This window comes from Globicephala melas, chromosome 15 (genome assembly GCF_963455315.2).
Source record: "Globicephala melas chromosome 15, mGloMel1.2, whole genome shotgun sequence".
NCBI classification, from domain to species: domain Eukaryota; kingdom Metazoa; phylum Chordata; class Mammalia; order Artiodactyla; family Delphinidae; genus Globicephala; species Globicephala melas.
In genome coordinates, this window is record NC_083328.1 from 37,791,811 (window position 1) to 37,806,821 (window position 15,011).

The 15,011-nt window shown below is 45.3% G+C and overlaps 1 protein-coding gene across 4 annotated transcripts in view; it reads right to left on the bottom strand.

Moving 5' to 3' along the window:
* Positions 1-13,446, bottom strand: part of RAB11FIP3 (RAB11 family interacting protein 3) — a 79,513-nt gene extending 66,067 nt beyond the window's left edge. The window contains exon 1 of one of the 4 annotated variants that reach the window (XM_030872332.2): positions 12,403-13,446. In XM_030872332.2, coding sequence (XP_030728192.2) covers positions 12,403-13,446 — 1,044 coding nt within the window. The remainder of the gene's footprint in view (positions 1-12,402) is intronic. The other 3 variants (XM_070043741.1, XM_060285484.2, XM_030872333.3) reach the window with 3 other exon arrangements.
* Between the last annotated feature and the right edge of the window lie 1,565 nt (positions 13,447-15,011).

Here is a 15,011-nt window from a genome sequence, read left to right on the forward strand (position 1 = left end):
TACGTGTCCGACCCTTTTTACGACACTGATATTTTATTATATGAGGGTTTTTTTTAATATTTATTTATTTATTTAGGCTGCACCAGGTCATTATTTATTTATTTATGGCTGCACTGCTCTTTGTGCTATGTGCGGGCTTCTCATTGTGGTGGCTTCTCTTGTTGCGGAGCATGGGCTCTAGGCTCACGGGCTCTAAAGCACAGACTCAGTAGATGTGGCATATGGGCTTAGTTGCTCCGCGGCATGTGGGATCTTCCCAGACCAGGGCTTGAACCCGTGTCCCCTGCATTGGCAGGTGGATTCTTAACCACTGTGCCACCAGGGAAGCCCTGCACCAGGTCTTAGTTGCAGCACTCAGGATCTTTAGTTGCGGCATGTGGACTTCTTAGTGTGGCATGTATGTGGGATCTAGTTCCCCGACCAGGGATCGAACCTGGGGCCCCTGCATTGGGAGCGCAGAGTCTTATCCACTGGACCACCAGGGAAGTTCCACAACACTCATATTTGAGGAGTCCAAGCAGCTGTCCTGTAGATGCCCTACAGCATGTGTCTGACTTTTTTCTCATTACTTGACTCAGGTCAAACATTTTTGGCAAGAATGTTGTCCCTCCCACTGCATCCCATGGAGGGGCATAGTCTGTCCACTACCAGAGAGTCTGAGTTTGATCACGTGCTCAAGGCGGAATCCACCAGACTTCTCCATCGTAAAGAGATCTTTTCCCTTTGTAATCAATCATCACTGGAAAGACACTTTAGACTGTGTGAGTATCCTGCCGTCCCTGCCACCAACAAAATGTTTAAACCACGTTTTTTGACAACCACTGATGATCCTTGCCTGAATCAATTATTACCTTGGTGGTTGCAAAATACTGATTGTCTAAATCTTTCCGACTTTCTACCTTAACTGGCATTTGTCTATAAGAAGCCCCATGCACCCCCTTTGGAGTATCACTATGAGTGATTTTTATTCTCTGTGCCATGGACTTTTTAAATTCAATGTATCCATGATCGTTATTCTTTTTTGTGCTCAAAATGCCCCAGATTTGCCCATTAGGAACCCATTCAAGCTGCTCTCTTTTTTTTGGCATGTCCCCATCAATTTTTGAACACTTCCTTGCTTTCTGGTACAAGATAATCCAGGCTCACATTGAATTTTCCCTGCCCAGAACCTGGAATACGTCACTTCTCCAAGGATCCCTGATCCCTTTAGTGGAAAATGGTATTTGGCAACCAAAATCTGGGGACTAGGTGTACTCAGTGCTACTGGGGTATCATTGCCCCTAGACCCTCTCAGAAAACAGGGTTAGGAATATTTGTTAATCATGTATTCATACTCATACCTCCGATTTAAATCACCAGACAGCAGGGTCCTTCCTAACCTCTTCTTCACATTTCATCTCCTTCCTCCCAGGGAACTCTGGTTCCCAACACCAGTACATGTGCTCATTTTATCCTAAAATATGGCCAAAGTCAGTTCAGAACTACTACTCTGATCTATCAACAACAAACCTACTCTGTAGTATATTTCTCTGTAGTTCTTTTTTTCTTCTGAATATATCCCACTAAAGGAATACAGAGTACTGTGTGTGTAACTGGAATTACTCTTTCTTATATGGTTATGTTATTAATTCAATATACTTCTAGGTTCACCTGTTTCTATTTGAATTCAATATTAGTCTTTTTTTCTATCATTGTTGCTTTACTTTTTGAATATGCAGAATATCTGCATGGTTCAAAAAGTCAAAATTATATAAAAAGGCATACTCCGATAAGTTTCACTTCCATCCAGATCCCTTACCACTTGCCCTCACCTACTTGGATAAGTTATTTTAATTAGTTTCTAGTCTATCCTTCCTATGTTTCTTTTTGCAAAGAGAAGCAGATATATATACTCAAAATTTTTTTCTATTGAAGTATACTTGACTTACAATATACACATATTCTTACTTCCTCTTCTTTCTTATTTCACACTTTCTCCCTTCTTTTCTTTTCAGTCAGGCCCTGTCCTAGAGCCTCTGACTATGGAAGCCTCGGACGGGTTGAGGATCAGACTAGAGGCTGAGAGGGTAGGTTAGGAGAAGAGCCTGCTCTGGGGGCCAGGAGGGTCCTTCTTCTTCCTGTCAGTTCCTCCTCCTCTGAACTGAAGACTGAAGTCCATCACTCAGTGTTCTGGACCTCAGATCTTTTTTTTTTTTTTTTCCTCTTCTTCTTTTTTAAGTTGGGGTAAATTAACCATTTTTAAGTATACAGCTCTGTGGCATTAAGTACATTCACACTGTTGTACAACCATCACGATTATCCATCTCTGGCACTTCTTCATCTTCCTCAACTGAAACTCTACCTATCAAACACTAATCCCCCTCCCCCGGCACCCACAATTCTACTTTCTATCCCCATTGTTTACTCTAGCAGGCCTCATATAAGCACCCATTCTTTCCTACCACATAGTATGCATATTAATTTGTATCAATACTTTCTTTTTTCACTTAATACATCTTAGAAATAACTCTTACCAGTTCATAGAAATCTTCCTTTTTTATTTTTGCAGCTGTACAGTTCTAAGTTAAGTTGATGTACCTTGGTTCACTCATCCTGGGTGGACATCTAGGTTGTTTCCATTTTTATATCACAAATAATGCTGCAATGAATAACCCCATGCATCTGGTGTTTCGCACCTGGGGAGGTATATCCTCAGGGTAAATGACTGGAAGTGGGACTGTGAAGTTGAGGGTAAATGCACACACAGATAATGCCAAGCTCCCCTCCAAGAGGACTGTACCACCCTGCACTCCCACAGCAATACAAGAGCATGCCTGTTTCCCAAAACGTCACCAAGAGAATGTGTTCAAGCTTTTACATATATGCCAAGAGTGAGAAATGCTATCTCAGCGATTTTAATTTGCATTTCTTTTATCATAAGCGAAGCTGAGCATCTTTTCATATATTTAAGGGCCATTTGTGTATCTTCTGTGCAATGTCTTCATATCTCTTGTTCATTTTTCTATCAGCTTTGGTCTCTTTTCCTTTTGACTTTTTTTTTTTTAATTGATTTTATTTATTTATTGTTTGTTTGTTTGTTTGCAGTACGCGGGCCTCTCACTGTTGTGGCCTTCCCTGTTGCGAAGCACAGGCTCCGGACGCGCAGGCTCAGCGGCCACGGCTCACGGGCGCAGCCGCTCCACGGCACGTGGGATCCTCCCGGACCGGGGCACGAACCCGCGTCCCCTGCATCGGCAGGCGGACTCTCAACCACGGCGCCACCAGGGAAGCCCTCCTTTTGACTTTTAAGAGTTTTTATATCATCTGTGATTCACATGTTTTTAAAAAATCTTATTGAGAGCTCCTACTCCAGAACACTGGGGCCAAAGAGGTGCCCTGGGCTGGCTGTGCTTCCCGCTTCTCCCAGATGAAGACCTGTCCTCCTGTGCGGGCGTGGTCAGGAGCTCCAGGATGGACCTAACACAGAGCCAGCCATCAACTCTGGCAGAGCCAGGAGGCCAGCCATCCTCTGATCAGATCTCTCCCGCAACTCACACCTTCGAACCATCCTCATCTGTTTGTCAAGTGAGAAAAATATTCTCACTGGTTGAAGTTTTTAAAGTTACTTTAGTAGGCTTTCAAAGGAAATGCTAATCTCTCTAATCAGTGTAAATTTTTATTTACTTTTATTGTGGCTCAAGTAATCTATGAGTAAAATTAAAATTACCATTTTAAAAAATGTTTTTTGGCTGTGTTGGGTCTTCGTTGCTGCACGCAGGCTTTCTCTAGTTGCGGGGAGTGGGGGCTTCTCTTGTTGCAGAGCACAGGCTTTAATTAAGCACGCAGGCTTCGGTAGTTGTGGCATTCGGGCTCTAGAGCGCAGGCTCAGTAGTTGTGGCGCACGGGCCTAGCTGCTCCGCGGCATGTGGGATCTTCCCGGACCAGGGATCGAACCCATGTCCCCTGCATTGGCAGACGGACTCCTATCCACCGCACCACCAGGGAAGCCCAAAATTACCAATTAACTTGTCAAATATATAAACAACAAGGTCCTACTGCATGGCACAGGGAACTATATTCAATATCCTGTGACAAACCATAATTGAAAAGAATATGAAAAGGAATATAAATATATATACAAAACTGAGTCACTTCGCTGTACAGAAGAAATTAACACATTGTTAATCAACTATACTTCAATAAAAAATTTTAATTAAAAAATTCAAAATTAAAAAATTAAAATATATATGATTAATCAGTTCACTGGCAGGAAGCTTAATCTAAACAAAAAGGTTTATAAAACATCCTTGGATTGCTAGTGACAGTAAAATGCTAAGCCACTGTTCTGTTTACTGACCCAGTGATTTATGGCAATAAAGGCCTTTAGAGTCCTGAACAATGCCTCTGGTCCAAACACATAAACCACCTGCCAACAGACTCAGCCAACAGGTGCTACCACATCATTCATAACCGGAATTTTAGGCTTTAAGCTGGTTAAACTCGCTTAAAGAAAAATCAGAGTAAAGTATGTGAAATAAAAAAGAACAATGGATCATTAAAGCCTCTGACATCCACACCATGGATGAGGTGAGGTTGGGTGAGGTCCCAACACCATGGAGCCCTAGCTCAAAACAGGGATATGAACAGGCAAGCTCACTTCTGACTACAGCAGGACTATTTACCTGTGGGCACAGAAGGCTCTAAAACTTTTGTAAATGCTTTTAAAAATTATCCAACAAAAGAAAAAGCAAAGTAGGTCATTTAACAAACTAGAATTACAGGAGTTATATATCCTTAAATCCTTCTGAAGACATGGGTCTTTAAAAAATAGCTGGGACTTCAAGAAAATAGCTAAAAATACCTGGGATTTTAGAAATCCCAAATAACAGACATACAGACACTGTATGCAAAAGGACTTAATATGCATCGTGACACTACTTCAAGTAATTTACAGCGAATAATACTAAAATGTTATTGGCTCTCTGGTTTGTGTCATATTTAGAGCAGCCATCCAGGACACCCTGCCCACAATATGTCCCTGCTGAAAGGGGGCAGCACCCATTCCAGGCTTGCTGCTCTCAGCCCAAGGTTCAGCTTGCCCAGCAAGAGGTTTACAGACAAGGAGCCGGGACAGCTGATCCATCAGCACAGACAGGACACTGGCTCAACATTAGCTCTGGTTTTGAAACTTACGAAAAACACACCACCACAAGACTGTAACCAGAGTAATACCAACTTGCCAAAACAAGTATTAAATATTTAGACAGAAAAAACAAAATGTACCTACTGAAAAAATTTCTTTTTCTCCCTAACCATGATACTGAATCCATTTATACTAATCGACTAATCTCAAAAGCTTTTGAAACTTCCAATGCAATCAGTGCAATTCTTTTCACCAGGAAGTTCTTACTTACGTTACATGCTGATGAAAGCTAAATGCCAACCTTCAAAAATTACAGGCATTTTCTCATACGCATTTCTCCAAATATCAATAAAAATTAAAGGGCTTCCCTAGTGGTGCAGTGTTTGGGAGTCCGCCTGCCAATGCAGGGGACACAGGTTCGAGCCCTGGTCTGGGAAGATCCCACGTGCTGTGGAGCAACTGGGTCCGTGAGCCACAACTACTGAGTCTGCGTGCCACAACTACTGAGTCTGCGCTCTCGAGCCCCTGAGACACAGCTACTGAGGCCCGCGCGCCTAGAGCCCGTGCTCCGCGTCAAGAGAAGCCACAGCAACGAGAGGCCTGCACGCCACAACGGGGAGTGGCCCCCGCTCGCCACAACTAGAGAAAGCCCACGCGCAGCAACGAAGACCCAACTTAGCCAAAAATAAATAAATAAATTTTAAAAATAAATTTTTAAAATTAAAATTCCATCTTCAATAAGCATCTGAACATGCTAATTCAACGTTCTATGCAGTTTTTAAGTTTACTAGAAAATCTGAGTTTCTTTAGATGTATTTTGTATATTGAACTAAAACCTTAACAGAGTCGAAGTAAAACATGTAAATATTTTGTCTTTCGGGTTTATTTACATTTTTTATTTCTAAAGATGACAATGAAATTTTTTACTAGATTCCTTTTTATACTGTTTGAAATTTATGGTATATGTACAGGCACTACTTTTCAAAATAATTAAAATGAGTAACATAATAAAAATTTGGCCAATACTTCAAATAAAACCACCCCATTTCCACCACACGCACCCACACAACGAAAAATAATTTTTTAGAATACATTTATTTATTTTATTTATTTTTGGCTGCACTGGGTCTTCGTTGCTGCGTGCGGGCTTTCTCTAGTTGCGGCAAGCGGGGGCTACTCTTCGTTGTGGTGCACAGGCTTCTCATTGCAGTGGCCTCCCTTGTTGCGGAGTGTGGGCTCTAGGCACACAAGCTTCAGTAGTTGCAGCACATGGTCTTCAGTAGTTGTAGCACGCAGGCTCAGTAGTTGTGGCTCACGGGCCCTAGAGCACAGGCTCAGTAGTTGTGGCGCACGGGCCTAGTTGCTCCGCAGCATGTGGGATCTTCCCAGACCAGGGCTTGAACCCGTGTCCCCCGCACTGGCAGGCAGATTTGTAACCACTTATGCCACCAGGGAAGCCCCGAAAAATAATTTTTAATACTTCCTTCAAGACTTTTATTTTCACATGGATAACTTTTACCCAGTTAAAATCGTGGTATACATACAATGAATTTATATATGACTATTCACTTATATCAGAAGTGATAATCTAGGCTACACTGGAGACGTTGCAGTTATCATAAAAGTACTTTCAATGGCCACCTAAACAGTCTTCAGTGGGTGCCTAACCCTTTTGTCTGATATTTTTATTATAATTAATGTTTAGACCCTGTGCCCAGAATTTAAACGAAACAAGTGTTTGAAAAGGAAGCAACCCCTAACTTGGTGCCCTTTACAATGTGATCTGTGTAGTCCACATGGAATTTAATTCTTCCTAAATGTTAGATCCTACACTGGAATAATCCCACATGACTCTGAATCTCCCTGAAGACAAGTAAGCCTTAGGCTTCCATTAAAGTACAGCTGGCCCTCCGTATCTGTGGGTTCCACATCCACAGATTCAACCAAGGATCAAAAACATTTTGGGGGCTGGGGCTGGGGGGACTTCCCTGGTGGTCCAGGGAAGTTAAATTAATGCCCCACACTTCCACTGCAGGGGGTATGGGTTCAACCCCTGGTCGGGGACCTAAGATCCCACATGCTGTGCAGAGTGGCCAAAAAAATTGGGGGAAAGAAATTCCAGAAAATTCCAAAAAGCAAAACTTGAACTTGCCACCTGCTGTCAACTATTTACCTAACATTCACACTGTATTTACAACTGTTTATGCAGCATTTACATTGTATTAAATATTACAAGTAAAACAGATGATTTAAAGCATATAGGAGGAAAAAATGATAAAACCAAAAAAATCAACAGAACATTGTAAATCAACAATATTTCAATAAAAAATATTATAGAACAAAAAATAATAAAGTATATGGGAGGATGTATATAGGTTATATGCAAATATCACACCATTATGTATAAGCAACTAGAGCATCCATGGATTTTGGTATCCAAGGGGGCTAAGTCCTGAAACCAATCCTACCCTCCATACAGAGGGACGAATGTATACATCTGAGATCTTCAATTTTAAAAAACAGGTCAAAAAGCAGGTTCAAAACAACAGACATGGAATTATACCATTTTTGGACAATGAAGCATTATTACATATATTTTAATTTACACATTAAATACTTAAATAGTTATCTCTGGATGGTGGATTATAGGTGATTCTTATTTTTATATTTTGCTTACTGGTGTTACTTCTATTTTTTTAAACAATGAACATCTGGGACTTCCCTGGTGTTCCAACGGCTAAGACTCCGTGCTCCCAATGCAGGGGGCCTGGGTTTGATCCCTGGGCAGGGAACTAGATCCCACATGCCGCAACTAACAGTTCGCATGCTGCAACTAAAGATTCTGCACACTGCAACTAAAAGAACCCACGTGCCACAACGAAGGTCCCCCATGCCGCAACTAAGACCAGGAAGAGTCAAATAAATAAATAAACATTTAAAAATAATAATAGAAAATAAACAATAAACATCTATAAAAATAATTTAGCTTCTACCCAATACGACCTCAATTGTGTACTTCTATACAGTTATGTGTGTGTGTATACAAAAAAGTCTGGAAGGAAATGCACAAAAATGCTAATGCTGTTTTTCTTGTGATAGTGGGATTATTGGTCATTTTTTGTTTTATATTTTATAACTCTGTATTTTCCAGTTTTTAAAAATAATAAGCATGCGTTACTTTTATACTATGAAAAAGACATTTTTTAAGACACTAACAAAATTGCCTGGGATCCAAGCACAGAAAGGAACGTCATCTGCCTTTTAGCAATTCCTCCGACACACAGACCCAGACACACACACACTACCAGCTCTCACGTGCACCTGCTCCCGCACGCACACTCATTCTCTCTCTCTCTCTCTCTCTCTCTCACACACACACACACACACACACACACGCAAACCCAAGACTAGGACAGAAACTGTAAAGGAAACTGAAGCAACTAAAAGGTGTGGCCAAACGTCCCCAGGGAGTTCCAACTGCCCACCAGCAGAGGAATGGAAAGGAATGAAAAGCAGGGAGACCTTCTCTGCATTGACACCTCCTCCAGCAGCCTCCTTTTGCAAGTGCTGAGGAGGATGGACAGGGCCCACAAGGTTACTGAAGGGCATTCACGGCTCCAACGTGCAGGGCTTTCTGGAAAGGACCCGTGACTGTTAAAATGTAAATGCTTAAGTGAGTGCTATACTGTGAAAATAACCTTTACAATTATAATTAATTCCTTTGAAAAATAACACCAAAAGAAATGAATCCTTCTCACAATACTCTCACAGTTTATTTTACAATTTCTGCTTTATGATAAGTTGGTGATGACTACAAAAGCATCAGTCCTCTCAGTACAAAGGGGTCACGTCAACGAGGAATCTTCATAGACAGTCAAGGCCTTAAAGATAACCTATTGCAACTTCAGAACTAGTGCCTGGGCACATCTGACTATAAATTCCTGGTCAAGAAAATACAACCAGAGAGCTCCGCTGTAGTCTTCTTTCCCCTTTCAATTCCTGCCAACACTGTGTTCTATTACACCACACCTGATCTATCACCAGATGAGGTAATGAGAGCCAAACACACCATGACATTGCTAAAGAAAGAGGGACACAAAAGCCATCTGTATTATGAATGGGAACTGCTTCTATTAAAAATTCAGATAATCCACTTAAATAATTTAAAACACTTCCTTCATAAACAGATTACTTAAAAGATACTGGAAGTGCTACCTTTGAAAATTTGACAATAATCAAGATAATTGAGTTGCGATCATCAAGGACAGTAATGTGACCAGCCTAAGAGACTCATGAACTCACTATTTTGAAATCTCAAGGTGGAAAGTACAGCAACTTATGGTCTTTATTGCTGTTATCCAGCTTATCCAAACTGTTCCTACAGTTAAAAAAAAATCATAAATGTTTAAAAAAGAATTCTTATCTTTTAGAGATACATACTGAAATATTTATGGGTGAAATGATATGTCAGGTATGTGCTTCAAAAGTAATCTGGGGGTGGGGAGTAGGGAGTTCACAAATGAACCAAGACTTTGGGAAACTGCAATGGCTTGGGGGCAGGTAGAGTGTTTCACTAAACTATGCTCTCTACTCTTATGTATGTTCAATACTTTTCATTTTAAAAAATTAAAAATATTTATCATGAGGTATAATTCTTCACTTTTCTCTAAATTATTTCACTATCAAGGAATATTTCTTCTCTTTGCTCCTCTATAATGTATTCTGACATTGGACTTGGAAAAGCAAGACTGAGTCATAATAAAGGCTAGCAAACCTTACACAGACACAAAAATTAACCTTTTGCTACACTGTTAATTATCTGCTTCAAAACAAGAGCTCTCCTCCACCATCCCAGGAAACCTGCGCAAGTCTGGTACTTAGATCACATCCAACACTGCTTCTTCCTGAGAAGTCTGGGACAGCAGACAGAAGGGGCAACGTCACAAGAGATCTCCCTCACTTGCCCATCCCCACCAAATCCTGAGTCATCCTGGCCTTACCCCCAAATTTAAAATTCCACCAGGGGCTACCAGAACAAAGAATGTTGACTCATTTCTACTTTGTATTTAGAAAAAGCTCAGCCCCAAATAACAACCCCAATTTTTTCCCACTGTGATCACTAAGAATGATACAACAAAAGGTGGTTCTCAAATGAAAATGGTTTTATTAAGTCAATAAGATGAAACTTTATGGGATTATTTAGGGGCGCCAAACCTAGGAAGTTGAGAGCCACCTAAACATTATGAGCCCAGAAGACCTAGGTGTAGTCCCTGTTATTGCATTGACAATCTGTGAGGCCTTGGAAAGTAACTTAACCTTTTTGGGCCTCTAGTTTCTTACCTGTAAAGTGGGATGAATCCCTTCTGCCTCCTACTACCTCAGAGAAAGGTTGATGATCCAGTGAAAACATAAATGAGCCTCATATAAGCTATAAGGCACTCTATTAAGAGTCAGATTATGGTAAAGAAGAACAAATGTGCCACTTTCCTAACATTCTTGATTGGTGTAATGAGGAAGGGAATGTTTGCAGAGAAGACACATCACACTAATGAGAAACAACCAAGGATACCCAAGGTGCTCTCCAGCCGAGGGACAAGAAGGAAAAGCATAAAAAAACTTAGACCAGGACTTCCCTGGTGGCGCAGTGGTTAAGAATCCACCTGCCAATTCAGGGGACACAGGTTCAATCCCTGGTCCGGGAAGATCCCACACACTGTGGAGCAACTAACCCTGTGCGCCACAACTACTGAACCTGTGCTCTAGAGCCCACGAGCCACAACTGCTGAGCCCACGTGCCACAACTACTGAAACCCACGTGCCTAGAGCCCGTGCTCCCCAACAAGAGAAGCCACCGCAATGAGAAGCATGCACACTGCAACGAAGAGTAGCCCCCGCTCACCACAACTAGAGAAAGCCCGCGTGCAGCAACAAAGACCCAAAGCAGCCAAAAATAAATAAATAAAATATTTTAAAATTTATTAAAAAAATAAATAAATAAAACTTAGACCAGCAATCACAATCCATACTAACCATACAGGAAACTGTCAGTCACGTATCTCTCTCTCTGCCCATTACACTGAGATGGAAGACCTGTCCTGAGCAATGTCTTCAACCCAGAGCTAAACAGGAGCTCACACTGACCTAGACGCCAACATTCAGGATGCCCCACAGGGACATGCCCACGCTGAAAACTCAACAAGGAGCCCTGACTCAGGACGACCCAGTTCTTTACATGACAGCTCAATGGACACTGTGAATACTCTGGGGGCACACAGATCCTTTATAAAGGTTCTTAATGTTATGGCAGACACTCTAAATAGCAGGATGTCAATTTTACCTCTTGGCTTAAACATGCATATGTACCTGAACACCCACTTAACAAATACCCACATGTATGAAAAGTCAATAAAATACAGAAACTAGCAGATCAACCTTTTGTGATTTCCCACTACTAAGTAAAATATTTAAAAATGAACACCAGTAACCTATTTGATGTCTATTTGGGTTAACAGCAGAACATACACAGCCCTGCTGCTGTCTCCACATAAACTTTCGTAAGTGCTGAGATGGAGGAAGACGTGGATCTTGAGGCCCACCTTCTCCCAGAGCAGCCGCAGCCCTGGGAGCTGCACAGGACTCCTGCCATTGCCCTGTGCATTCCCGTCACCTGTCCAGCACCTCACCTGTCCTACAAGAGTGGAGATGGCCCTGATGGAGTTCTGCTCGAGTTTGTATTCACCGCTGTGCTCTTAGGCTCATTCCCGTCCCTCTGGGGTTCATCCCTTTCCCTTCCGCGCAAAAGGTATGGAAATGACCGTTTTTCACGTTCACTGTTTCCCCAACAACGAATCTACCTAAAACATAAGCCAAACACACACAGTAAAGTAACTGCGCTCAAAATAGATTAACATGATCTTAAGCATCCAAGTGCAGCCTGTCCTTTGCAGACCAAAGAAGTGAATTACTTCAGCCAAACCAGACCTGGGCCCTCAGTTGGGGGAACCGCTGGCACTTCTCCATCCACGGGGCACTTTTATTCGGCAGCCTAGGGGCATGTCCCCACGCCAGGAGCATCTCTCAATTTAGGAGAGATAAGCTTGTGTGGCTTGGGATGGCAGGGAAAGAAACTGACTCCCGGGAATAGAACCTCTTTAAAGGGGGAAGAGGTGCTTCAGCGAAATTCAACCAGAGGTGAGAGTAGAAGAACTGAATCAAAAGAGAACGCGTAACCGGCACTCCGCGAACACCGCGCGGGGCCCGTCTGCCACGCTGCGAGTTACCTGTTCTGCCCCATAGACGGTGGCGAACTGGACGAAGTCTTCGATGCGGACGAAGCCGTCCCCATCCCCGTCCAGGGCATCGAATACGGCTCGGAGGCGGGGGCCGTCCTCCGGACACCCCGCGGGCTCGCTTGTTAGGGGGCAGGTCTGGCTAAAGTCCGAGGGCCGGTCCGGGTCCCCGGGACCCAGCTCCAGGGCCGGCTCGCCCACCGCGGGGGACGCGAAGGAAGGAAAGAAGTCGACCTCGCCCCTCAGGTGATGGCTGCGGCTGAAGTCCTGCGCGCGGCCAGACGCGCTGTGCGGGGGGCCGTCACCCTCCTGCTCCGTCATCCAGGAAAAGAGCGGGCCGAGTTCCGGCAGCGGCGGGTCGGGGTCGGAGTCCCGGCTCGAGCGCTGCGGCTGCCGCTCCCGCCCCGGAGCTCGCCCAGCATCCGCGCCGGCCGCGAGGTCCTGCGGGCCGAGCCCAGGGCGCGGGGCGGGGGCGGCGGGCGCTCCGGGCCCACCGGGCTCTGGGTCTGGGCCCGGGCCGCCCGCTGGGGAGGCCGGCCAGCTCGGGTCCATCTTCATGGGCGCGACCCCAGCCGCGGCGCGGGCCCGCGAGGCCAGTGGTGCGGCGGGCGGCGCGGGCGGCAGACAAAGGCGCTCAGGGCGCGGCGGCGGGCGCGGGCATCCCCGCGGCGGCGCGGGCGGGCGCGCGCGGGGCGCCCGGACTGCTCGGGCTGGCGCTCGGGCCCTGCTTCGCCCTCGCCCATCTTCGCGCCGCGCCTCAGCTGTCCTCGGCCCGGCGGCGCGGCGGGCGCGGGCCCATGGCGGCGGCGGGCGGCCGAGGGAAGTCGAGGGTGAGAGCGGGGAGAGGACGCCGAGGAGGGGGACGCCGAGAAGGAGACCCTGAGGAGGAGGAGGAGGAAGAAGACCCTGATGAGGAGGACGACGCGGAGGTGTACGCTGAGGGGGACGCAGCCTAGGCGGACGACGAGAAAGCACCCGAGGTACCGGAGCGCACGCCACCGCCCTCGCCCCGCCCCCCGCTCGGCCTGACGTCATCACGTCGCGCTGCACGCTGGCCCCGCCCCTCGCCGCCTTATTATAAAGGCAGGCGCCGGTGCGGCTGCGTGGTTTGGGGTTTTCGGTCCCTCGCAGTGTACCGATGTTTGGGAGCGAGAGGTGGGAGCGGGAGGCTGTGGGCCCGGGCTTGACGTCATCGACCCACGCACTGGACGGATGGACTGAGTCCTGAAAGTGTAAAGCGCTCCCACAAATTGATAAGCAACGAACACGATTCTAATGGGGCGGGGAAAGTGCAAGTGGCACCCTCCGCAGTCGCCCGTCGCGCGGAAAAGCCCAGGCGTTGACCTGCGGCAGCAAGAGCAGCAGCCCCCGCCTGCGTGTGGAAGGGCCCTGAAAATGAGGTCCATCACTTGTGACCGAAGGAACGCGTGGCCAAACACTGATACCTTTTTTAAAATCTATGACAAGTGCTTTATTTCCCGTAGGATATCCAGTGTTCATCACCAGTGTACGGTCAAGCCTCCCAAGCACTGCGGCTGTCTTTGACAACTGACATGTGTTTCTCTAGATGTCACTATCGTCAGTGGGGACACAGGGTGCCAGGCAGCAACATGGGCACCTTGAAGCAGGCATGAAAGCGGAGACATGCTGGATAGGAGCCGGTGAGCTGCCAGGCCTCAGGCGAGGTGCACTTAACATTACAGTCTTCATTTAGAGCCTGTAATGAGATGTATCGGGGAAAGCACCAGCACTAGGTATGTTCATAAGCATCTTTGGCAAGAACCAAAGGAAACTGAACCTGTTTCCAAGTGTACTGTGAGGAGCAGTGTGTTAATTAACTGATTCATCTCCCATGACAAAATCCCAGGGCACATGGCACCAGATTTTGTGAGGTTGGCATTAGGGAAAAGAAGGGCAAAGGAATACCGCCCCGCAACCCTAAAACTATATTCTCAATTTCTTATAAGAGCTGTATGCTTTCATGAGGAAGATACTGCATTCAAAGAAAATAAATTATCTCCAGTTTGGCAAGAATCTGAAATTGGACTGGTGCCTTTGACCAGATACAGTTTTCAGAGGTAGTTACAGTGATGTGTCAACCTTTCTAAATAAGGGTATTAATGTGGAGGAGGTAAAACCAAATGAGGCGAGGGCTGTGCCCCGAGGAAGCAGCACTCCTACTGCTACTGTGCCAATTCATGAAAAATCTGCATTCCTTGGCTGGCTGATGCACCCAAACAGAACCCCAGCATGGAAAGCATGCACCTACCTGCTTAGACCACTTCAAGAAACTCTGTTCCTGAAATATTAAAGGTAACAAGTTCCTGGGCACTTGGACTGGGCGTTTGGACCTCAAGCATCCCCTGTAGACATTTTTTTTAATATATGAATTTATTTATTTATTTATTTATTGTTGGCTGTGTTGGGTCTTCGTTGCTGCGCACGGGCTTTCTCTAGTTGCGGCAAGCGGAGGCTACTCTTCGTTACGGTGCGCGGGCTTCTTATTGCGGTGGCTTCTCGTTGCGGAGCACAGGCTCTAGGCATGTAGGCTTCAGTAGCTGTGGCTCACTGGCTCTAGAGTGGAGGCTCAGTAGTTGTGG